Source organism: Etheostoma cragini, chromosome 11 (genome assembly GCF_013103735.1).
Source record: "Etheostoma cragini isolate CJK2018 chromosome 11, CSU_Ecrag_1.0, whole genome shotgun sequence".
NCBI lineage: Eukaryota > Metazoa > Chordata > Actinopteri > Perciformes > Percidae > Etheostoma > Etheostoma cragini.
In genome coordinates, this window is record NC_048417.1 from 14018439 (window position 1) to 14042599 (window position 24161).

The 24161-nt window shown below is 39.5% G+C and overlaps 1 protein-coding gene across 1 annotated transcript in view; it reads left to right on the top strand.

Annotated features, from left to right (window-relative positions):
* Nucleotides 1–24161, top strand: part of zmp:0000001200 (dedicator of cytokinesis protein 9) — a 44612-nt gene that overhangs the window by 12463 nt on the left and 7988 nt on the right. Inside the window, exons 4-38 of the mRNA XM_034886053.1 lie at nt 1750–1899; nt 2421–2555; nt 5642–5816; nt 7111–7163; nt 7851–7925; nt 8030–8170; nt 8885–9097; nt 9518–9640; nt 9999–10081; nt 11510–11632; nt 11867–11946; nt 12075–12262; nt 12419–12484; nt 12580–12672; nt 12756–12879; nt 12999–13117; nt 13562–13648; nt 13749–13838; nt 15023–15138; nt 15621–15690; nt 15775–15900; nt 16001–16072; nt 16586–16732; nt 16837–16920; nt 17042–17153; nt 18322–18500; nt 18607–18723; nt 19285–19396; nt 19481–19614; nt 21128–21242; nt 21392–21458; nt 21547–21594; nt 22709–22845; nt 23676–23791; nt 23987–24124. Coding sequence (XP_034741944.1) covers nt 1750–1899; nt 2421–2555; nt 5642–5816; nt 7111–7163; nt 7851–7925; nt 8030–8170; nt 8885–9097; nt 9518–9640; nt 9999–10081; nt 11510–11632; nt 11867–11946; nt 12075–12262; nt 12419–12484; nt 12580–12672; nt 12756–12879; nt 12999–13117; nt 13562–13648; nt 13749–13838; nt 15023–15138; nt 15621–15690; nt 15775–15900; nt 16001–16072; nt 16586–16732; nt 16837–16920; nt 17042–17153; nt 18322–18500; nt 18607–18723; nt 19285–19396; nt 19481–19614; nt 21128–21242; nt 21392–21458; nt 21547–21594; nt 22709–22845; nt 23676–23791; nt 23987–24124 — 4008 coding nt within the window. The remainder of the gene's footprint in view (nt 1–1749; nt 1900–2420; nt 2556–5641; nt 5817–7110; nt 7164–7850; nt 7926–8029; nt 8171–8884; nt 9098–9517; nt 9641–9998; nt 10082–11509; nt 11633–11866; nt 11947–12074; nt 12263–12418; nt 12485–12579; nt 12673–12755; nt 12880–12998; nt 13118–13561; nt 13649–13748; nt 13839–15022; nt 15139–15620; nt 15691–15774; nt 15901–16000; nt 16073–16585; nt 16733–16836; nt 16921–17041; nt 17154–18321; nt 18501–18606; nt 18724–19284; nt 19397–19480; nt 19615–21127; nt 21243–21391; nt 21459–21546; nt 21595–22708; nt 22846–23675; nt 23792–23986; nt 24125–24161) is intronic.

Consider the following 24161-nt stretch of genomic DNA (forward strand, 5'->3'; position numbering starts at 1 on the left):
CTTTGGAATGGCTGATTTGAGTCTTCAAAGATGATACGAAGCTGCGGTTGAAATGTTATCTGAACATACTAAAACATCGCACTCCTTCACAAGATTTATGATGATGATTCTGACCTGCTCTCCTCACATCATATGTCAAACTGTGCCTCCTATGGGCAACAAAATGTCTTGTGATATTAGCTGAAATACTCTGTTACACACAGGAGCTTGGGGTTTTTTAGAAAAGCAACACTACCAAGTGTCTCTTTCCTTTTTAACTGCGTGTTAGTCGATGCAGCTGTGATTGAGGAAAGCTGTGCCGCAATCGTCAGAGTCAGTCCTGCTCAGCCTCACAGTCAGCCTCACCTCTGACAGGACAGGAGGGGCAAGACTTCAACACAATTAAGGACAAGATCCACCCTCTCTCTCTCTCTGGCCTCCATCTCTTCACAACAAACTAGGTGGTTGCTTTTAGCAGATGAAAGAAAAGGATTTGAGCTCCTCCTCTAAAATCCCCGGAATAAATCATTTATGTTTTTATGATTGTGTGTTTTGGACCACATGCAATATCAGTTGTGAGATTTGGTTTGTCTTCTCTTTGTCTGACATTGAGTTTACTAACGCCACTGTTTGCTTTGCTGATTTTTTTGTTTTCTGGAGGTCAGAAAGAATGAAGCCGTAATTTGTCTGCCTCCCTGCGGACCAATGAATGTTGTCTAGACATTGACAAAGCCAAACAGACACTGGACCTCTCCAGATGCTTTTAAGATCACTCCACAAGGCACATTAAAATATTATAAATCCTTCCAGCACTTTTAAAATCCCCTTCTGCTTTATTAGACTGACAGAAAAAGAAGTAGCTCTGGAGCAGAATGAAGACATCTTGAAAGGCCATTCACTCTTCTCATTGTGTGAAATTGTCAGGGATACGCTGTAGTCTTTCAAAGTGAGGAAGTGTAACTGTAAATGACACGCAAGCCTGATCTTAAGCAGGACAACACCCAGCTCTTCTTCCTTCATTACTCTCCTAATTGGTTTATTTTTACAGATCCCAAAAGCTGGTGGATCGGGGTAGCTTTGTATTTGGGCGTATGTGATCTAATGCTACCCACCTTATGAGTGTGAGATGATCTGGTCCTCATGTCATGTGTCTGTATTTATTTTGTTTAACAGTCATAGTTTGTTTAACGTTCCTCTCCCTGCTTGTTTGGACTGAGACAGACCTACATCTTGTTCTGCTCTGTATCATCTCAAACCACAACTTCAAAGGTTTTCTACACAGTTAGGCGAGGCTTCAGCAGGGTGTGTTAACAAAAAACAACACAAGAAGTGAATTTCACTCCCTTGTTACATTTGTGCCCCATTCCTCTAGTCTCTTTGAAGTCAAAATATGTCAAATTAAGGAGATGTTCTCATAATATGTTGTGATTCAGTTGGATATGCACTGATTCTGATAACGAGCCTGTACTTAAATAAGTAAACCATTCTGTTGGTGATTAGCTTTCTGCAGTAATTCAGTCGCATTGCGTGGCCCCTTTTATTCCACATTCAGTTGATGAGTTTTCTGCTCTGTCTCAAAGATCATCTGAATTAAACCGAACCAGCAGAAACTGCTCTGAGTGAAACTGCAGATGTTTAACTCTGCAGCTTTAATGGCATGTGGAGTGATGTCATACTGAGCCTCTAACTGCTCCTGCGCTTTGTTAAAATGGCAACATATGCTCGCACACAAAAAGCTGGAAAATGTGAATTTTACTTCATTGGTACATTTGTGGATATTATATAATGCGAGGATTGATGCTCTTGTGTCATTGTTTTCTGCAGGATACGGCCTCCCTGGGATCCCAGAAAGGCGGTTTTTCCAAACATGGCTGGCTCTATAAAGGCAACATGAACAGTGCTATCAGCGTCACCATGAGGGTGAGACAGTGGTGGGGGCCACATTCAGAACTCAAACCAATAGTCAATTAACTGATTGTTTGTTGTTTTGAAAAGTAAAATGAGTCACTTTTAAAGCACAAATGCTAAATCATTTGATGGTTCCAGCATCTAAAATGAGTCAGGATTGGCTTTTGGCAAGTTGAAGACATTTGGGCTGTGTGAAATTGTGGTGGGCGTGTTTCACAATTTTCAGACATTAAGACGCTTAACTGATGAATAATTAACTGATAAATCTATAATGAAAGAAAGCTTTGGTTGCAGCCCCATTACTTTCCAAATGATGTATTGTATTTATGTTGTGTTTGTAGCAATGATGAAAAATTAAAAACATTACAAAACAATACATATTAGCAGAGTAGAGATTTCTGTCTTCAGTAATCATTTTTATATTGTATCATGCAACGGGTCTGTAGAGGACTTGAAATTGTTATGACCAAAACAGAGAATTTTGTTGTTCCAATTGTTTTTAACTTGAATGCTATTTCTTCTTTTAATTTCAGTCATTCAAGAGGAGGTATTTCCATCTGACTCAGCTCGGGGACGGCTCTTATAATTTGAATTTCTACAAGGATGAGAAGATTTCCAAAGAGCCCAAAGGAACCATCTTCTTGGACTCCTGTATGGGTGTGGTTCAGGTATGCTCTAAAATTTGCTTTATCTTTGGCATGAAGGCTGCGATTGTTAAACTGCGATGACACTGGATGACCTGCTTTGCCAAACGGGATATCCCATGGCCTTGTCCCTCATGGAAATAAAGTGAGAAAACGGACATAGCAGCTTCCTCTCCACATTTCTTTTCTCCACAAACATATTTTTCAACATGCAGAATAAACGTTAAGTTACAACAAATTATATAACAAAGCTATAGCAAATTCCTCTAACTATGATGGTCTGCTGCAGAAAACTGTGAGACCCTCTCTTGTTCATTTTCCTGAAACCGGACTTCTCTCCTCCCTAAGGTTAGGCTTTACTGCTGACTCTCAGCTGGTAAAACAAGGTGAATGCTGAGGTCTCACTTCCATGCACTTTCCACTGGCCTCACAATCAATGCCACATGCATGCATCTGAGTTTAGGCCAGCACTCACTAGGTGTATTATCATCTGTCTATCATCTCAATAGATGGAAAGAAACTGACCTTACTGATGAGGTCCCCAGCTGGCATCAATCTGAAATTATTTGTGTTTGTCCAAGACTGTCTTCCCAGAACATGATTCCTATCATGTGAAGGGGGAGAGTTATCAACCCAGCATTTCGATGGAGGAAAGGGTCACATATGGTGTCTGAATGCAGTTTTTTTAGGTTTTATCTGTGTAGATTATGGTACCCGTGCCATGCCCCTGAGTTTCCCCAAAACTCACCACCACCAAGTTTTCAACCACAGACCTTTACTCTGTTACATTCCTCAGTCTTGGCAGAAGGGAAGTATAAGACCTCCTAGTTCAGTCCAGTCTGGCAAGAAACACGAGAGGATTGCATTGTCCAATTTCTGTGCAATAACATACAGTATGTTTTATATCACAAATCCATTACTTTAACCTCATTATGAATAATATTGTATTATCATGTTTTCTTAAACGATTAAAACAAAACAAGGTGGATACACTATTCAAAACGTAAAAGGTAATTATGAAACACACATACACAGAGAAATAAACAAAATGAAAAAAATAAACCAAAAAGATTTAAAAAAGACATTTGTCATCAGTTTTTAAACGTTTAATTTAAATTTTCTTAGTAATTAAATTTAACGGGCAATAATAGAGGAACATTTTTGTCCACAAAGGGGTTCTTACATGTACTGTATGTATCTCATTAATAATAATCTACAGACCAACTGTTTAGACATGCAGAAAACGTATGGATGTATGATACATACAAAATCTGGATGGATGCTGTGAGAACCGGTTGACCAAAGGACAGGGAAATGCTAACCAGCCGAGGCTACATCAGTTAAGTGGGCAGTAGCACAGTCTGTAGGGAGTTGGGTTGGGAACCAGAGGGTTGCTGGTTCAAGTCCCCGGGTGCTGTTGCTGGTTCAAGTTGGGTAAGGAGTGTGGTGGTGGACTGGTAGAGAGGTGACAGTTGCTTTTGAGAAAGGCACCAAACCTCCAATTGCTCGGGGTGCCTGTACATCATCAGCTGCAGCCCCCTCACTATGACATCTCTCCGTAAGTGCATGTATAAGTGTGTGTAATTCAGGCCTGTGTGTAATGTGTATAATAACAACACAACAACACCTGATTAATAAAGTATAAAAAAGTCTGATCGCATATACATCAAATAAAGAAGATGTTCTCAAAATATGTTGTGATTCAGTTGATTATGATAAAGAGCCTGGACTTCAATCAGTAAACCATTCTGTTAATAGTTAACCTGCTGCAGTGATTCAGCAGCACCGCACAGCCCCTTGTATAACACACACAAACCAAAATCCCAAAGATCATCTGACTTAATCTCAGCCAGCAGAAACTGCTCTGTGAGTACTGCAGATGTTTAACTCTGCAGCTATAATGGCATGTGTAGTGATGTTATTCTGAGTCTCAAGCTGCTCCTGGGCTTTGTTAAGATGCCATCATATGCTCAAACGCTCATTTGCTACATAATGAGGTGAACAGCAGTCCCTATAGGTTAACAAATAACAAAAGGTCTTAGAAACTACTGATGTGCTGAGAAATGTGGTTTGATGTTTAATTTTTGCTTTTCTTTTCTCCTACTTTACCGTCATAAGAATACACAAACTAATAATATCATGAAAACTATTTTGACTGGTTTGTCCACTCATTTCCCAGAGGATGTGTGCAGCAACGGAGACCAGTCCTCCTACCTTTCAGATGATTAAGTCTGTTTCTCAAGACTGCAGTTTTATTTCCCCTCTCTATGTTTACTCAGTCCGTCTCCCTCCCTATCACTCCCACTCGGCTGTTTGAACATTGCAGACAGGCTACAGTGATAACCACAGCATAACAATCCACTAACTGCTGACAAAAATAAGATGACTTCCATATTCAACTCAAGAAATACTGCTTGAATACTTTATTAAAACGCTGTGTAAAGGATAACTGCAGCTGAATCAGCATTTATAGGTTCTGAATGGGCTGTAAAAGAAAGAAGCCCAAATAGGACAGAGACATCATTGAGGTCATAGTTAAGCACTGCATATCCGGCTCATTTTCTGTTGATTTCACTCAGCCGCACCATTTAACTTTAGAAAAGTGTCTGCTGTGGTCCTAGCAGAGCTGCAGGCTTTGTTACGCAGATGGAAAAAATCTGCACCTCCCTAACTCAAATTGTCCATTTCTTTTTCAAAACAGTGACTCATATTTTGTAGATCTTTGGAACTTAAATTTTTAGTCATTTATATTTTTTTAAATATTGACCTAATTGTTGCAGGCTCAACACTGCAATACAAGGAAGTGGTCATATTAAAGTAAAGAAAGTTGGGATTTAGATCATAAACTATGTGTAAAAATCTGGTAAGCAGGCAGTTGTGAGATGTGAGCTTTGGATAGTGAGACAAAAGCCTGCCATGTCCAGAACTGTGTATTAAAATTATAATTATGAACCAAACCGCTCCCTTTTTGATTAAAAAAAAAAAAGTCTTTGTTTTGTACTTAAATTGTTTTTTTATCTTTTAAGTCTGACTTATTTATTTAATTTACATGTTGTTTTCTCTCCCCTTTTCTCTTCTCTCCTGCTCTTATCTGATTGTTGTGGATGCAGAACAACAAGGTTCGACGGTTTGCTTTCGAGCTGAAGATGCAGGATAAGAGCACCTACCTGCTGGCTTCAGACAGTGAAGGAGAGATGGAGGACTGGATCAACACGCTCAACAAGATATTGCACAGCAGCTTTGAGATTGCCATGCAAGAGAAGAGGAATGGAGACATTCATGATGGTGTGCATATGCATGTGTTTGCACGTTTGTTTGTGTGTGTGTGTGTGTGTGCATTTTTCCAGCACTCAAAGTAACACAAATATGAAATGAAATATTATTTTGTGTTAGTCAAAACATTATCAAAGCTCAATTTATGTTTTTTATTGTCATGTAAAAACGTTTGTGGTTCAATTAAGAAACTTGAATGAAAAAAATAAGTTTTTGCAGCTTTTGTGTGTTCCCACTAGCCAGATTATGTGAATTATGTAAGTGTTTTAATTCCTAAAGTATCTGGACAACATCTCTACTGCAGTTTTCTGTTAAAATTTGTAGAGCTGCAATGATTATACAATTATTTAACTAGATAATCAACAGATATAATTAATCTGCAACTAGTTGCATAATTTATCATTTTAAGTACCTTTTCAGGAACAAATTTCCAGTTTCAGCTTTTTAAATTGAACTGGTTTCTTTAGTCTTCTGGTGGTAAAGTGAATATCTTTGAGCTTTGGACGGTCGGGCATCCCAACATTTGAGGATATCAGCTGGGGCTTTGTGAAATTGTGATTGACATTTTTCACTAATATTTCATAGACAAAATGTTAATGGAGAGAATGGTTGAAAGGATAATTGATATTGAAAATAATCATTGGTTGCAGCCCTAAAAATGTGATAAACCTTAATAAATTAATTAATGGAATTGTTCTAGAAGCTGCAAAGGTGAAATGTTGCACACTAAGCTTCTAAGATGAAACATTCCTTCAGTTATTATATCCAAAATAATAATTAACTATACTTGAAGATCCAGTAAATCCACTCATCATTGCCATTTATTTACTCTGGGATACTGTATGAACCTGAAGCTCATTCACACCAACATCCACTCACTACTCGAGGCTCACTTCTCACCTACTTTTCCCCGGCCCTGTAGTGTAATGATGTGATTTCAGACCACCCAGGCTTTTAATACTCATCTCCTGTCTCATAGGAGGCTTAGCCGTGGAGGAAAGAGGCTGAATGCTTTTACACATAACACTCCACTAATCATCCCCATCTCCACAGCTTTTATTAACCATGTTGTGCATTTGAGAGAAAAACAATTGTTCTTGAGGAGATCTCTGAGCTTTCATTAATGTATCATTGAGACCTGCAGTATCTCCAGCTCAATCTTACTGATTTATGTACAGTTGAATTACTGTTTACTGAACTTTGACATGTCAGTAAGCGATTAAGGGGGTTTTACAACACAGGGAGGTTTTGGTGATGCTCTCCAATCTTTGGCTTGCATCCAATGATTTCTTGTTTGTCCTTGTAGATGATGATCTTGGAAAGTCAGACAGTTCCTCTGGCAGCATGGACAGCTTTCAGGTAGGTCCTACCTTCTCAACTAGCTGCTCACACTTTCAGTACATCATCACATGGAGTTGCAGCATTAAATCTTTGTTCCTCCTTTCTTATAATTGTAAGGAAGATGGCCTTTTTTGCCACAAACATGTGGCTTGGATTTAGATTTAAAAGTTGCTTATTACCCACCTAATTTCTCAGTCATTCATTTGTTTTCTGCAAATTAAACCTCAGGCTTTTAAACATGTTTCCAACAATATTCAAGATTTGCAAGATATCTAGTAGTGGAAAAGGCTGACACTTGCTTTGACATTATGAAACCTGCATCAGGATTTTTAAAGATATTTGAGGATTTAAACATCTGTGTTTTTTAAATGATTTACTGACAGATGACCTACAGGCTGCCAAAGTAGTTTTTTTAGTTATTTATGCTGTAACAGTGCTGAGGGGCACACAATAGTAAATCCATATGTGCATGGAAACTGGTGGTAACTAGGAAACAGCTTGACAGGTTACACTGAAGTGTATGTTGGTACCACCTGACTCTCTTCTCAGCGTGGTCAGCCTGTAAAATATGATGCCTCATTTCCAGATGGCAAAAATGTTCTAATGATAAAACCAACTAAGTGGAAATCTCTTAAATTACACTTTTGAAGTTTCAGATGGGGTTGTGGTTTTAAAAAATTAAGGAAATGCCTTTCTTGTCCTCAGAGTGCAAGAGATGTAGAGTCTAGGATGAGGAATGAGACCAGATTGAAGCTGTTCACCCTGGACCCTGACACACAGGTAACATGTAAAGCACGCTTTAGTTCACTTATTCCCGTGCGGTAATGAGATTCAACTAAACATTTCCTAATGAAAGGTAATGCTTTCCATTGTGCTGTCTTCAGAAACTTGATTTCTCAGGAATAGAGCCAGATGTGAAGCAGTTTGAAGAGAAGTTTGGTAAACGTGTTCTGGTGAACTGCAATGACCTCTCGTTCAACCTGCAAAGCTGTGTGGCCGAGAACGAGGAGGGACCAACCACAAACGTAAGGCTCATCTCTTACTGGCTACAATAGGCCTTAAATAACAGAAATATCATTATCCGACTGACTAAAGACGGATTAAATGGTTTGTTGGAGCGGCCGGACGGACTCCTCTCATTATTTGAGCCATTGAAGGACTGCTGTTGGCATAGCAACTAGGCTACAGACTTAGTAATGGTGAGCAATCTGTATAATGGAGCCTGATGTCCTGCTGCCCCTCTCAACAGAAACTGTCTAATAAAGAGTCAACATGTCTCCACAGATACACGGACATCACACACACACACACACACACACACACACACGCAGAAAAAGCATTTTTGATTCACCGGCTAGCTACCGCCACTGGTGAATCCTGAGCGTTAGATACTGCTTAAGAACTGTAAGATGATTCTATTTACATGAGATTATTGAATTACATAGTGGTAAATATATAGTGTCCTTATGTTGTGCAAATGTGGACCTAGATAATACTGTGCACATTGTCTCAGGTGTTATTAATTATTTAGGTTTGCTAAGTGAAACGCTGCAAGTTATACAGGGAATTGATGTATTACATTTGCTGTCAGAGTGGACTTATACTGTATCCTGGCCTAAATGTAGGGTGGAAATGCAATAGCTATCTAGTTAGCTGTGTGTTGTCAAGTCCATGCAGACTTGTTAAAACCATAATCCACATCATCTGTTTGATACGGAATTGTTACTCTCCTTCTCCAGGTGGAGCCATTTTATGTCACCCTGTCACTGTTTGACATCCAGAACGGCAGGAAGATCTCCTCTGACTTCCACGTGGACTTAAACCACCCATCTGTAAGAGGCATGGTGCCCAGTAACACTAGTCAGTATGTGAACGGCGTAGGGGACACCCACCCTGAGGGGCAGCGGTTGGTCCATGGGGTGCCAGAGGCAGCCATGCAGTATCCAAGACTGGTAAGTCATGACAATGCCAACAGGATGTTTAGCTGCTATGTTTACCATGTTAACCATCTTAGTTTAGAGTGTAACATTTCCTCATTAGTACTATACCCGCCAAGTACAGATGAGGCTGATGGGGATGTCATTAGATTTGCAAGTATTTGCACATAAAACAGTAAGACAAATTAAAGTGTTGACCTGATCATGGCGCTAGAGGAAAAGTCAGGATATTACCAAAATCATTAGGATTAATCCTTAATCATTCCCAATAATTGAGATATTTCAGTCATCTCTAGCATGCCCTTAGCATGGCTAAACAATTTCTCAGCAACTCCCCTACCTAAATTTGTCTTCTGTTGTATAATAAAATCTATCAATTCAGATAAATAAATATTCAGCATTGAAGAAGTTCTAACATTTTCATCGTCCCCACAGGGAGTTTTCTCGGTAACTTGCCCCCACCCAGATATCTTCCTGGTGGCTCGCATAGAGAAGGTGCTCCAAGGGGGAATCAACCACTGTGCCGAGCCGTATATGAAGAGTTCAGACTCCACAAAGGTATGTACCCCACCCACAAAGTTCCATCACCATTCTCCACACGAGGCAGCATGTTCCTCCAGACTCAGATTCCACCATTCCAGATTTCAGAGTATTCCACATTATACACAGATAATCATCCTTGTAGTGCTGACCAGTTGTACCGACGCTCAACACAAGCATTGACTTTGGAAGTACAATGTGGTTGTGCACCCTGAAGGCGCTGTGGTGGGTAGTAATGTGATACAGGCAAACAGAAAAAATAGTTTGTGTGTGTGTATGGCAGCATGCTGAATATATTACAATGCTGCATGGCTGAGACCAACTCACATGTCTAAAGTGAAGAAGCTCAAATCACAGTGTTTCTTTTTTCCACTAGGTGGCACAGAAGGTCCTGAAAAATGCCAAGCTGGCATGTTGCCGGTTAGGACAGTACAGGATGCCTTTTGCCTGGGCAGCAAGGTACTCTCGTTTAATCATGAAGGTTTTAACTGTAGTTCTTTCTGTACAAATCAGGTTTTCCCCTTCAGTTTTTAGCAGATGTTCTGTGTACTTTACACCAATACAACACCGCAGCCCATACATACATACAGTGGGGCTCAAAAGTTTGGGCACCCAGGTACAAATTTGTATTAATGTGCATTGTTGTATTGCAGCCAGAGGCACAGGGAACATTTTACGAGTAGAAAGAAAAATGGATTAAATAAAATTCTAGCAAATTTTGGCTAACTTGATGCCATCTCTGAAAAAGCTGAAGTCAAAGAGAGGATGGCTTTTACAAATGGATAATGATCTCAAACACACCTCCAAATCCACGGTGGATTACATCAAGAGGCATAAACTGAAGGTTTTGCCATGGCCTTCACAATCTCCTGACCTCAACATAATTGAAAATCTATGGATAGACCTTAAAAGAGCAGAGCGTGAGAGACAGCCCCGAAATCTCAAAGAACTGGGAGACTTTTGGATGGAAGAATGGGCAAAGATACCTCAAACAATAATTGAAAGACTCTTGGCTGCCTACAAAAAGCGTTTACAAGCTGTGATACTTGCCAAAGGGGGAAGTAGAAGGTAGTAACTCTGCAGGGTGCTCAATCTTTTGCAGACAAGTTTTTTTTTGTTTTCTGTTATTTTGAAAGTGTAAATGATGGAAATAAAATCTATCTTTTTGTGACATATTATACAAATGTCTAATCTCTCAATTGATGCCTTTTGGAGATTTTTTCCATCTTTTCTTGGCTTCTTTATGCACATTAATACAAATTTTTACCTGGGGTTTCCATATTTTTGAGCCCCACTGTACAATGCAGTATGTGGTACAGTCTTTCAAGAAGGACACAATAGTGATTTAGTGATTTTTTTGTTCTTTAAAATAATTCTCATTATATTATGAACTGATTTTACATTTTTCTATGTATCTACATTACAATTCACTAGTCCTATTGTGGTACTATTACCACAAAAGGAACCAACAGGAAAATTTCCTTCAAAATCCTTTAAATATCGTTATCTCAATTGTTAACCATTTTGATAATCAGTTAATCTGTGTTTATCAAGCAAACATGCCGGTGGTTTTAACTTTTTTAATGTAAATACTTGCTGTGTTTCCTGTTTTTTATCAGTGGAACTTAAACATCTTTTTTGAGGTGTCTCCTTTGGCTATAGAGAATTGTGAGGGAAGTTTTTTAGTAGTTTGTGGCGTTAATGACTGACAAAATAATAAATCTGAAAATATGGAGAAAAAAACAGAAACAGATTAATTAATTATGTAAATAATTGTATGTTAAAGCTCTAGTACTGCAAATATTAACATTATCATCATAGTACTCTTGTTTATTTCAACATTTTAGGAAGGTGCAATGTTTCTAACTCTTCTTTTCCTTTTTGCAGGCCTTTGTTCAAAGATGCTTCAGGGACGCTCGACAAAAGTGCTCGTTTCTCAGCCCTGTTCAGACAGGACAGCAACAAGCTATCTAATGAGGATATGCTTAAACTGCTGGCTGATTTCAGAAAGTTAGTAACGCGCTTCTTTGAGTCCTGTGTATTATAAGTTTTCTGAGTAGTCTTGCAGATGTTCTTGAAAGGCATATATGGAAAATATGTTCCTATAGGTTGTACTTTGGAAAATGCTGCTCAGTTTTGAAAATAAGATCACATCTCACATCTGGGAATACAGTGTGTGTGTGTCTGTATACCATTTGTAAATTTTAGCAAAGGCTTAACAGGATTTTATTTTGATTTCCTCAGGCCAGAGAAGATGGCCAAGCTGCCTGTGATCCTAGGAAACCTTGATGTTACCATAGACAATGTAGCTCCCAACTTAACAAGTAAGGCCTCTTAATTCACTCTGTGCAGCCAACATGAGAGATTAAAGCTGTTCCTGCTCAGTGCAGATTGGTCACGTTGTCTGCAGGCTGTTTATTTTTTCTCCCCTTGCTTTTGAATCTGTGTATAGATTGTGTTACCTCATCCTACATTCCTGTGAAGCAGTTTGATGTCAGCGACAAGACCAACATCTTCTTTGAAGTGGAGGAGTTTGTGCCGTACATAGCCAAATGTTCTCAGCCTTTCACCATCTACAACAATCACCTCTACGTCTATCCGAAGCACTTGAAGTACGACAGCCAAAAGTCATTCGCAAAGGTATTTTTTTTTATTCGCAAACCTTTATTGTGTAGTGTTAATTTGAAGGTTTATTGATATTCTCTAACTAAAGTCTTTGTGGTCTGAAGCTTCAGCACTTTTCTCTCCCAGTGTGGCTAACTTCAAGTCAATTGTACTGGTTGTTTGTATCCTCAGGCTAGAAACATAGCTGTCTGCATTGACTTCAAGGACTCAGATGAGGAAGAGGCTGTTTCACTCAAGGTAAACTTAAATCTATCCTGGAAGGGCTTCTAAATCCCCAAAGGATAGCCCCCTTCCACCACAGGAGCCAACTAACTATTTTTATAATGTCACAGTGCATCTATGGCAGACCTGGAGGACCCTTGCTTACCAAAAATGCCTTTGCTGCAGTTTTACATCACCAGCAAACCCCCGAATTCTATGATGAGGTAAGACACACTGCAACAAATTTCAGAAAGGTAAATTAAATACAGTCAATGACTGAATGTTTATTTGTGCTCTAATTCCTTAGTTTAAGATTGAGCTGCCAACCCAGCTCCACGAGAAACATCATCTGCTCTTTACCTTCCACCACATCAGCTGTGACAGCAACAGCAAGGCCAGTACCAAAAAGAGAGAACTGGTTGAGACTCAAGGTAACACTGATTCACAGTCATGTCATCTAAGTTATCTGTATTTTGTACATTTTATATTGTTTCTGGCTTTTAGCATCAGGCTCTTAGCTGACTAGCTTTGCCTCTGTCTCTGCTTTCAGTTGGTTACGCCTGGCTCCCCCTGCTGAAAGACGGCCGGGTGACCATGAATGAGAGTCAAATCCCTGTGGCTGCCAACCTGCCTGCTGGATACCTCAACTGTCAGGAGGGTGCCAGCAAGGTAGAGTGCATCTTTGGGTTGTTACTTCTCAGGGTTCAAGTGCAGCCCTGTCTTTAATTCTTCCGTTAGTTCAAAGCTGATTTATGTGCAGACTTTTTTCTTTTTCCTTTTTTAATTATTTTTAATTTGAAAAAAACCAAAGGGGACAATACATATTAATGAACATTTTCACAAATGTAAATATGCCAGATTGTAGCCTTAGGCTAATTTCCATCTGCAGACCCCCTGGCAGGTTGATGGCACACAAAAAATAATATATACTATTAAGTTTGTGATGTTTTGAAGATGCAAAGCCAAAAGCTACAAACCACAATATAAACAATGTGACTATCAGTGGGATAGGTCTAAGTCTGCCACAAAATGGCATATCTATGGAGATAATGGAATGCAGAATAATTACTGAAATCTTGAGCAATGGATTGCTATTTCTTCTTTGAATGACAGCATGTGGGCCCTGAAGTCAAATGGGTGGATGGAGGCAAGCCTGTGTTTAAGGTTTCCACTCACCTTGTGTCCACTGTCTACACTCAGGTTAGTTTTTGTTTTTAACAAACTTTGAGTTATCTGTGAAATCTAAATTTTTGCTGTAGGATAAACTTCTGTAATCTGATGTTCATTGTGTCTCTCATAGGATCAACATTTGCACAATTTCTTTCATCACTGTCAGAGCACTGCACCTGAAACCCAGGTGTCAGGTGGAGAACTGGTCAAATACCTAAAGGTAACACAATGGGAATTCAAACTGGGGATTCAATACAAATTCTAACTTAAATACATGCCAATTAACAGTTAAGATAATTTGTTAAAATGTAACTTTTTAACAACTAAATGTGTAGACCTTATGTCTTCATTAAAGGCATTGTTTCTGTCTTGAATGGTGGTAAATGTATTTGCTAGTAATGTGTTTACATGCTTAAGAGAACTTTAAAAGAGACTTGATGCTACACTGAGTCAGGTTTAAACCACACTAACCCACAATGTTGACATGTAGTACACGTACATTCCAATGTTGGCATGTACTGTGTAACTGAGTTCACATGTTGAGGATTGGGAAATAAGTCAGAACAGAGTGAGATTTGATTTCCTTGGATACCTAAAGGAAAAGGTTTAACGTGTTTTCACACTTTGACCTCTCAGCTAACCGTAGCTGATCCTCACCGTTAAACTGCTGAGTCACACTGGGTTGGAGCTGAATCACGTGGAGATTAATGTTCTACTCTGTGCCGTAGCTCGTCAACAGCGCAATCTTCTGGACAGTTTGTGCTGAGCTTTTTCTATTTCCGTTTAAATAGAATTCAACTTTACCTTACCTGCAAAGATTAGACTGGCTGCAATAAATATGTGAAATATTTATCCCTAGCTGACTTAATTCTTTTGCCATTTTTTCTGTGGTACTGGTAGCTCAGTTATCACTTTAACCAGCACACACTCTCTTATTCCAGTTCATGGGAATCTCATTTCATTGTTCCCTTGGCCGACATTGACATGTAGAACAACACATGGTCCAGTGCATCTCTCGGGTTCTAATGTAAACACAGTGGTTGACACGAACAATAGCCAGAGGGTCAAACAGCAGGTCAGTTGTGTAGACTGGCAGCTCGCCAAATGACGTGCAGGGCTTGAGGTAGTTTCCTGTACACAGCAATGATGCACCAGTACCTACACTCCAGGCGAATGAAGCATGGTGCATGATAAGCACAGTGTTTTTCAATCATGTCCTTCTGTTTTTGTTATTCAATTAGTTTCTTCACATACTCTTATTATTTATTTGCCTACTGTGCTCTTTGTTTGAGCAGTGAGAGAAGATAATGTCACTGTTTTCCAAATTTCTTCTCATCTTCTCTTCTTTAAGAGCAATGCTGTCAAACTCTACATGAACAAATCTCTGTGATATGTTATCCCCAGAGTCTGCATGCCATGGAGAGCCATGTTATGATAAAGTTCCTGCCTACAACCCTGAATCAGCTGTTCAGGGTGCTAACCAGTGCCACCCAAGAGGACGTGGCAGTCAACGTCACCAGGCAAGTTTTCCTGAGACGATCCTTGACGAAACAACAGTTTAAATTTCAAGTAATTTCATGTAAATTATGATAAACAAATTGACATAGAATTAGAAGTACCAGAATGTCATTATTTATGTATATAAGAGAACTGTAAAAAGCTCCTTTTGAGGTGAAATGAGCAGATTTCCAATCATTGTTTCCAAAAATTACAACTTTTTTAAAACGCTTGACTGTGAAAACACCAAAATGATTATTAACATATTTTGCCTGATGGTCATTTATTGAGTAGAAGTGACTGATAGTGTGCATGATGTTTTTTTAGTTTTTTGAGGTTTAGATTTGAGACATTCTGGATTTGAGACTTTCTGGTGTGCATAAACTTTGTGGTTATAATTTTAAGTAAAATAAAACAAAATTGTAAGTAAATCCCTAGTAAGGCCTCCTGCTGTCTCAGCTCCTTTGCTCACACATGCTTTCCTTTTTCTATTGTTTCCTTTTAGAGTGATGATTCACATTGTTGCCCAGTGCCACGAGGAGGGATTAGAGCACTACCTGAGATCGTATGTGAAGGTAAAATTCACCTAACGCATACCACAACTCACTCTCTGTATTTTAGTGTTTGTACTTAGTTCTCTCTGAATGTGTTTAATGTAGTTTGTATTCAAGACTGAGCCTCACACGTCCTCAACCAACCGATCGGTGCACGAGGAGTTGGCTAAAGCCATGACTGCTATCTTGAAGCCTTCCACTGACTTTCTCACGTGTAACAAACTCCTCAAGGTAACATATTTGTATTTCTTTTAAAGGATTACACAGTGTATGATTATAACTGACATGAATTTCTTTATTGTTCTCTGATTGATGTTTGTCTGCCTTGCAGTACTCCTGGTATTTCTTTGAAGCCTTAGTCAAGTCCATGGCTCAGTACTTGATTGAGAGCTGTAAAGTGAAGGTAAGTCTGCCACAACATGTGTGTTTGACTCTGTGGTATCTGCTTTACAACAGCTAAGATTTGTCACTGTGGTTTAAAACATGCCAAGTCTTGTGGACAGCCGCAGTACCACCATCAAAGTATTATGTATCCACAGTCTGTCCCACACTGCTCTGCCCTTAAATTGGCTGCATTTATTCATACCGCATAAGGAACCACATCCCTGTGTTTAACTTCTACTTGCATAATGTGGAGGCCACAGTGGAAGCAAGTAAGCTTCACAGGAGCAGGTCACCCCAGCCTGGCAACTATGAGGTTACAGTTACAGTAGGCTGGGTATATTCTATAGTTTTGTTACTGTCAACAAAACCCCTAAAAATACCGAAACCAACACTATGTAATGAAAAAAGATGTGCAACAGTGTGGCTCATTGGCACAAAGTAATAAGGAAAATTCACCATACTTATATTTGAAACTGCGGCGTATTATGCTGTACGATAACATCTGTACGGACATCCGTGCTGTGTCCTACAGCTGTCCAGGAATCAGCGCTTCTCCGCATCCTTCCATCACACTGTGGAGACTCTGGTCAACATGATGATGCCACACATCACTCAGAAATACAAAGACAACCTGGATGCCGCCAGGAACGCCAACCACAGTCTTGCAGTCTTCATCAAGGTCAGGAGCCTTGGTTACTCTACCTGGCGTGGTTTTAAGAAGACTGTGTGTTTTAAGTGTACTTAAACTTATTCATTTATTTGTTTTTTCCCATCCTTTTGTAGCGCTGTTTCAACCTGATGGACAGAGGCTTTATTTTCAAGCAGATCAACAACTATATTAACTGTTTTATGCCTGGAGACCCAAAGGTACACAACACAAACAGTAATCACATTTATACAGACAAATTGTACAACAGCTTGTCTGTAAACATGTGTTTGAGTCTCGTAATAAAGTTGCCTCTCTGGTTTCTGTCGTTTCTAAATGCAGACGCTGTTCGAGTTCAGGTTTGAGTTCCTGCGCGTTGTGTGCAGCCACGAGCATTATGTCCCTTTAAACCTGCCCATGCCATTTGGAAAAGGAAGGATATTAAGATTTCAAGGTGAGGAGATCATCAAATGTACCAAGCTTGATGGTAGCTTGCTTAAATGCCACTGTGCTTATGTTGCCTGTGTTTAAGTAGAATATCAAACAAAACGGCTGTACGGTCAAAGGCCAACACAAATAAAAAAACTCCTACATATATAATCATTATGAAAGGGTAATGAAATACCAATTAAACAGGTTTTATGTTGTTGCCGAAGTCTTTGATTCTGCAGAACATACTTTGTTTTTTGTGTTCCACAATTAGCTTTATTATCTCCAAATGATGTGGTGGAGTCATGCGATATAGGTAGGTACAAGGGGGCGCTGCTTGCATGTCATTTCCAAAAAGAGCAGACTTTCATCTAATCATTCAGCTATTTTTAGAATGTGTCAAATGATTCGCTCAAAAATCTGAACTCAGTCAGTTATCTTCCAGTTTTGCTCTGTCCTGGTTGATGTGGCTTGATTTATCTATCCTTTCAACACCTTGTACAGTAATATTATACTGTTTATAATTTGTGGTTCTTTGTGTGTATAGAAGCTGAGATTGGCTCTTTGCACAGAAGTGGGTGTTTATGTCTGCCGGTGGCTTTTTTCTGGCTAGAAGTGGTTAGGAGTTTATGACTTGCGGTGACTAGTTTATTTACTGTTATTCCTAAAGAATCAGATCTTTTTAATGCTTGCGTGCTAGAAATGCAAGTTTTAAAAGACTGAAGAAGACAAAAAAATGTGTTCTGTCATTTTGGGGAATCTTTGTGTGATTTGGGGTTGCTCAACATGTCTTAGATAATGTTGGAAACCATCTGTGTACAGCTGCCGCTGTTAAATCATAAGCTTTAATCCGGTTTGTCTTTTTCTAAATCGATCCCTGTTGTGGAGCAGCAGCCCTGTCAAAAGAGCCTTAATCTGTCAAACCCAAAATCCGAGCTTTTCTTAAAAACTCTTTTGGCTTCACATTGATTGTTAGATGAAAGTCACAAGAAATCATTTGTCAGAAAGGGAGATATTTGCAATGTTCACCAAGTTTTACTGGTGTCAACAGTGTATTCTGTCCAAGCTTTCCTGTTTTCTTGTTATTGATTTAATTGTCCAAATGATATTAAATCAGACTTAATTTCCTTTCACATCCTTCACTCTCCTTCCTACAAATCCTAATCTCTTCATCATCTTCTTCCTCCCGTCAGACCTCCAGATGGATTACTCGCTGACAGATGACTTCTGCAAGAACCACTTCCTGGTCGGGCTGCTGCTCAGGGAGGTCAGTGTAGGTCTGCAGGAGTTCAGGGAGATTCGTCTGATAGCCATCCATGTGCTGAAAAATCTGATGATAAAGCACACATTTGATGACCGCTACAGCTCCAAAGTAAGCAGTGCCTTCTTACCTCAGTCTCTTGCGCTTCCACTTTACTTCAGTATCTGACACTTGTGATTTTAAGACATTCTGTTGAGATGATTTATTTGTTTTTTAGAGCCAGCAGGCCAGGTTGGCCACCCTGTACTTTCCCTTGTTTGGTCTGCTCCAAGAGAATGTCAACAGACTGAATGTGAAGGAAGTCTCCCCATTCACCGTCAACCACTCCAACAATGTAAAGGAGCCACCTAGTGGCTTTTTCAGAAATACATGATGAAAAACATCACGACATAACACAGTCCTGCCTCCTGGCACCTATACCCGTACCAACATTTGAAAAATGTATTAAATACACAAAGAGAAGGCCGTACACATATGCATGTAGTGTAACACAGTATATTCAGTTCTTTTCAAGAAAGAAATAATAAACAGTATCAAACACTCAAGTCTCTTGAAGTGGTACCAGGCTGTCCACTTAAGTAGGCAAAACATGGACATAAACAGTAGACATATATAATTTTTTAACTTTTTTACATCTACATCATATCTAATTTTATTCATTTTCTTCCAGCCAGGACTTAAACTGTGGTTTGGATTCTTTATTACACAAAGGAATTTCTTCTCTGTTCCCATTCCATTGTTGAACTCTTTAAAACATTACACCTAATGTTATTTAGGACCTAGGACCCCTCATGCTTGCACCTCACACACATTTAGTAACTTTTCTAAACTACATACAGCCCTGTATAGGACGTGGGTTTGTGCCAATTAAACTGTTGCACTGTTTTTTTCCCAGAATGGAAGAGAAGATTCACTTCTTGCCAACACTTTGACAACACCTCCCAGATCCAGCACCTTTCTGGACACCAGTTTGCACAAAGATGTTTTTGGAGTCATCTCTGGCACCTGTGAGTGGACAGTTAAATTATAGAAAATTAAAATATAACATTTTGGTTTTGTTTTAATATGAAATGGCTCCCTTTTTTCGACAGCTTCACCTCACGCGTCGTCAACACCCAACATTAACTCTGTGCGCCACGCAGAATCTCGCGGCTCACTCATCAGCACTGATTCTGGCAACAGCCTGCCTGAGAAGATCAATGACAAGGCCAACTCTCTCGACAAGGTACATTTCAGAAAGTGCTGCAAGATGTCTGTAAAGTCATTTCATACAATATTTAGTAGAAAACAAATGTAGGCTTCCTGTGACATGCATTTCAGTGTGCCTTAGGCATATCAGACGTCCCATTGTTGTGACAAAAGTACCTCAGAAAGTCACCCCTTGTTAACCTGTACCATTAACTCCCCCACCTTACCTGTACGGCTGGCCATGGCAGACGGAGAAGTTTGTACGGAGACACTCTGTCAATGTCCTGCGCTTCTTTACGGAGAATGAGGAGTCCATGCTCTCGGTGCGCTCCAAGCGTGTCACCATGGACTTCTCCCTACTCTCTGTCCCCTGTGTGACAGAGAGCGCCCCTCAACCCATCATTCCACTTCAAGTACTTCACACAGTCTTCCTCCCTCGTAGGAATGTCCCATCTGGGAATGTCAGAGTGTGTGTGAGAGTGCTCTAGTGTCCTAAACTCTAAGCCCTTTCTTTGCCAGATAATTCTGTGGTGCTATGAAGCAAAGCTGCCATGCCACAGGGCCTCACAGGGTCTCCTCTTTTTCTAGATCTTGATAAGCGTCTTGATAAGCATGCACGCTCAAGGGAAATGTTACTTTTGAATTATTCTCACGTTTGCTGTGTCGTTTTTTGCTTTCACTGATAGACAGCCCCAAGCTAAATCTGAGGAGTCCATTAAACACAAATCATTTTCACAATCTGTGTTGTTGTGTGTTTCATCTTGTGTTAATTCAGTTTTTATTTGTATCTATGTGGTAGATTTGATCAAAATGTAGGTAATTTGCAATTACTGCTCAAGATCTTAAAAAGTGCATGAAAGTAACTGCACCACAGCTTCAAAGTGCTTTTCTACTATTTAGGAAAACTAACTTTAGCCTTGAAGTGATTCACTCAGAAAAACAAGAAGACAAAGCCCATAGCCTCATGCTTTCCACTGAGTCATCCCCAGCCAGTTCCATGGTCTAGACTAACTGCTGGCAAAGGAACGTGCTGCTTGGTACATTGCCAACCCCTCGTTGTGGTAGAGCTGTTGCTCCACTGCTTTGGTTCAGTTTTCTCCCTGCTCTCTGCCTCAGCTGGGAGAAATGATGTTTGTTTTCCACCGGCAGTTTTCCACAATGCGTAGAGTCCTGCAACATCTGAGTGAATGACTCCACTAGTGTTGTTTGACCACTGTAATCCCAGATTAAAAGTGAATGTCATAACCTCTCTAAAAGTTCCTGTGTGCATGCATATATATTTAATATATCATTTATTTTATTTATTTTTTATGCAATGCAAAGACAAAGAATTGTCTGAACTTCAAACTATTGCCACAAAATCAGATGTAAACTTTATAAAAACATCTTTGTATTTTAAAATTGCTATGATAATGCTCTTTGTCTTTTGTAATTACAAAAAATAAACCGACAATAGTTTCAATAGATAGTTTATCTTGAGGCAGCAGAGGGAGCTAGACAGGATAATAAATTTGTCTGTCTTCTGCCTGACTGGATTCTTTATCCCTCAGAACCAGGCTGCTTCGACAATGGGAAGTACCCTGCTGCGATGTGATAAATTGGACCAGGCAGAAATCAAGAGCCTACTCATGTGCTTCTTACACATGCTCAAAACCATGTCTGAGGGTAACATCTCACTCCATCTGAATATCTGCAATCACCGTCTTTTTCTGTTGCTGCTGAAACACTGAGCTCACTTACTGAGCTCACTTACATGGCAACAAACCAAAAACAAAACAATTGTCTCTCTAATGTCAATCTCTGTCTTTTTCCAGATGCTTTGTTCACATACTGGAACAAGGCTTCATCTGCTGAGTTAATGGACTTCTTCACTCTAGTCGAGTAAGACACCTTACATTGCTTTTACAACAACCCTGATATTATAAATAAAGTTAGAGATTTGAGACTGATTTTCCACTTTTCCTCTCAGAGTGTGCCTCCATCAGTTCAGATACATGGGAAAGAGATACATCGCAAGGTAACATGGTCTGCTGTATTAAAAAAAACGTTACAAGAATGTCATTCTTTTAAAGCTTTTTAGTTTTAATCATGATTGTCAGGCTTTTAGTAAAGTGGTTCCTGTGTTTAGATCAGTTTGGTCAAGTTTGCATTCGTATTGCTATATCTCTTTAAATCAAATTGTAATTTTCAAATATTGTGATCTTTGCACATATTCTCTGGCAACTGCAGAAATAGACCTTTAGTTATCCTTTGTTGGGAACCACTGTCGTAGTAGATAGACAGATGGGAGAACAAACTACATTTCCTGGATTACATTATTGCCGATTAACTTAATAACATATATGACAATGATGTGGCTACTTATTGTTTTCATCCAGACCATCCAATGTAACATAATTAGCTAATTTTATTTGTGACCATCAAAAAATGTGACTGTATGATGTGCACAATAATGTATCCAAACACACATACTGTATTCTCTCCACTATTTGGGAGCTCTGGCCTAGACTCCCCCAGGGCTTTGGGTGTTCACTCTCTCTAACCTCCCATCACTGTTTCTATCTATTCACCTAAATGCTGGCAAGTTTAACAAAATGAAATAAAACCTGGCTCCTGCCCTCCCCTGCTTGGGTAAGACTAAAGGTGGAACGGTCTCTCTCAAATTTAATGCATGATATTTTCCCCTACTGTACAAGTTGCAGTGCTGTGACACAACTCTAAGTGGATATATAGCATTTGTCGCTCTCATTTTTACATGCATGGCGTTTGCGGTAACTCATTGCTTCTGCTGCTACTTCTGCTGCTTTGATAATAATTTCATTAAAGTGCACGCTAAACAATATACAGCACAACTTTACGGCACACATGCCACAGTGGGTGTACATGCATGTGTAAAAGTCACCCAAAATGTTCAAATAATGGATTTGTTTTATCATGATACATTAAAAATCAAATAAGCTAACTGCTTAACAAAATAGAATAACCCAAGGTTGGAATACAAGCACATCTGCTTTTGCTATCAAGATGTGAGTGACATTTACACCACTCAAATGTGCAAAAACGCAAATTATTCACCCTAACCTGCTTCACTAACCGGCCATTTGTCTAACATTGTCCTGTTTCCTCATCAGGAACCAGGATGGGGCAGGACCTGTAGCACATGAGCGGAAGTCACAGACTCTGCCTGTGTCCCGTAACAGGGCGGGAATGATGCATGCCCGCTTACATCAGCTCAACAGCCTGGATAACTCATACACTTTTAACCACAGTAAGTGCGCCATTCTTTTTCATCAACCATCCTCTACATCCGCCCTCCTCCGCCTCACTCTGTGTAGTCTAATCATGCTTTTCAACATCATCAACATAAACCCTCATCCTGCGTTTACACCTTGTTGAGCAGAAAATGCCTCAAGAGACAAGGGTGCATCATCAGTAAATTAAATTACATTGGGGCTAAGGTAGATGTGTGTAGCATGATATTGACTTCATCTTTAGGGCTTAAGAAATGTGCTTAGGCTGTTAAATGGCATCATTTAACACAGTGTCTTTGTGTTTTCAGTGTAAGAAAGATTTCAAGTATTCTTGGAATATCTGTAGACCATGGTAAGAATGTATCAGGCTAGCAGGCAGTTTGCAGAGAGCATGCTTAATGTAACTGAACATTAGCTTTCAGAATCTTCTCATCCCTCTCTAGCCAGCTTATCTGCTCTGAACTTAATTTTTCATTTCATTCTCTGTGGAAAAAAAGCAATCCATGTAAAATATCAAGGGTTTCATTCCAAAATATAACCTATGTATTTCAGTAAAATGCCGCTGGAAATTCATTCATACAGTAAATATGAAGAAAAAAAACTTAAGCGCTCAAACAACATCCTTGTTACAGTTTGTAAACAAAATGTGTGCCTTGCCAACACGTCATCATTCATTTAATGAAAGGTATTAATTTAGTAAGTGTTTCAGTTTGGAATATGACTTGATCTTTTTTTAATCATAATGGCATTTTCCAGCTTTGCCTTTAACACTAATGTCTCATATTTCAAGAGGTATGATGTGATATGTGGGTGAAACCGCTACAGCATTCTGTTGTGTCCTCTTTAGCCTACAGTCACTCGGATGCAGACGTGTTAAATCAGTCACTGCTGGAGGCTAACATCGCTACGGAAGTGTGCATGACCGTCCTGGACACGCTAAGCATCTTCATCATGGGATTCAAGGTAAAATACATAACATATTACTGGTCACACATTTACAGTACTTTTTGTACTGGACCGGTTTTCTTTAAAACAGTATTAAGGTTAACTAATGATTAGGTCAGGCCAAATTAATGCTTCATTAAAACGTGAATGTGATTTTCAGTTTTTTCAGTCATGTTATTTCCATCGCTAAGATGATCCTCTCTTTCTCCACAGACCCAGCTGTGCTCTGACCATGGCCACAGTCCACTAATGAAGAAGGTGTTTGAAGTCCACCTCTGTTTCCTGCGGATCAATCAGTCAGAGACGGCCCTAAAGCAGGTCTTCACTTCACTGCGCACCTTCATCTACAAGGTGTGAAGAATGTTGGTTTCCCTGCCTAACAATGCTC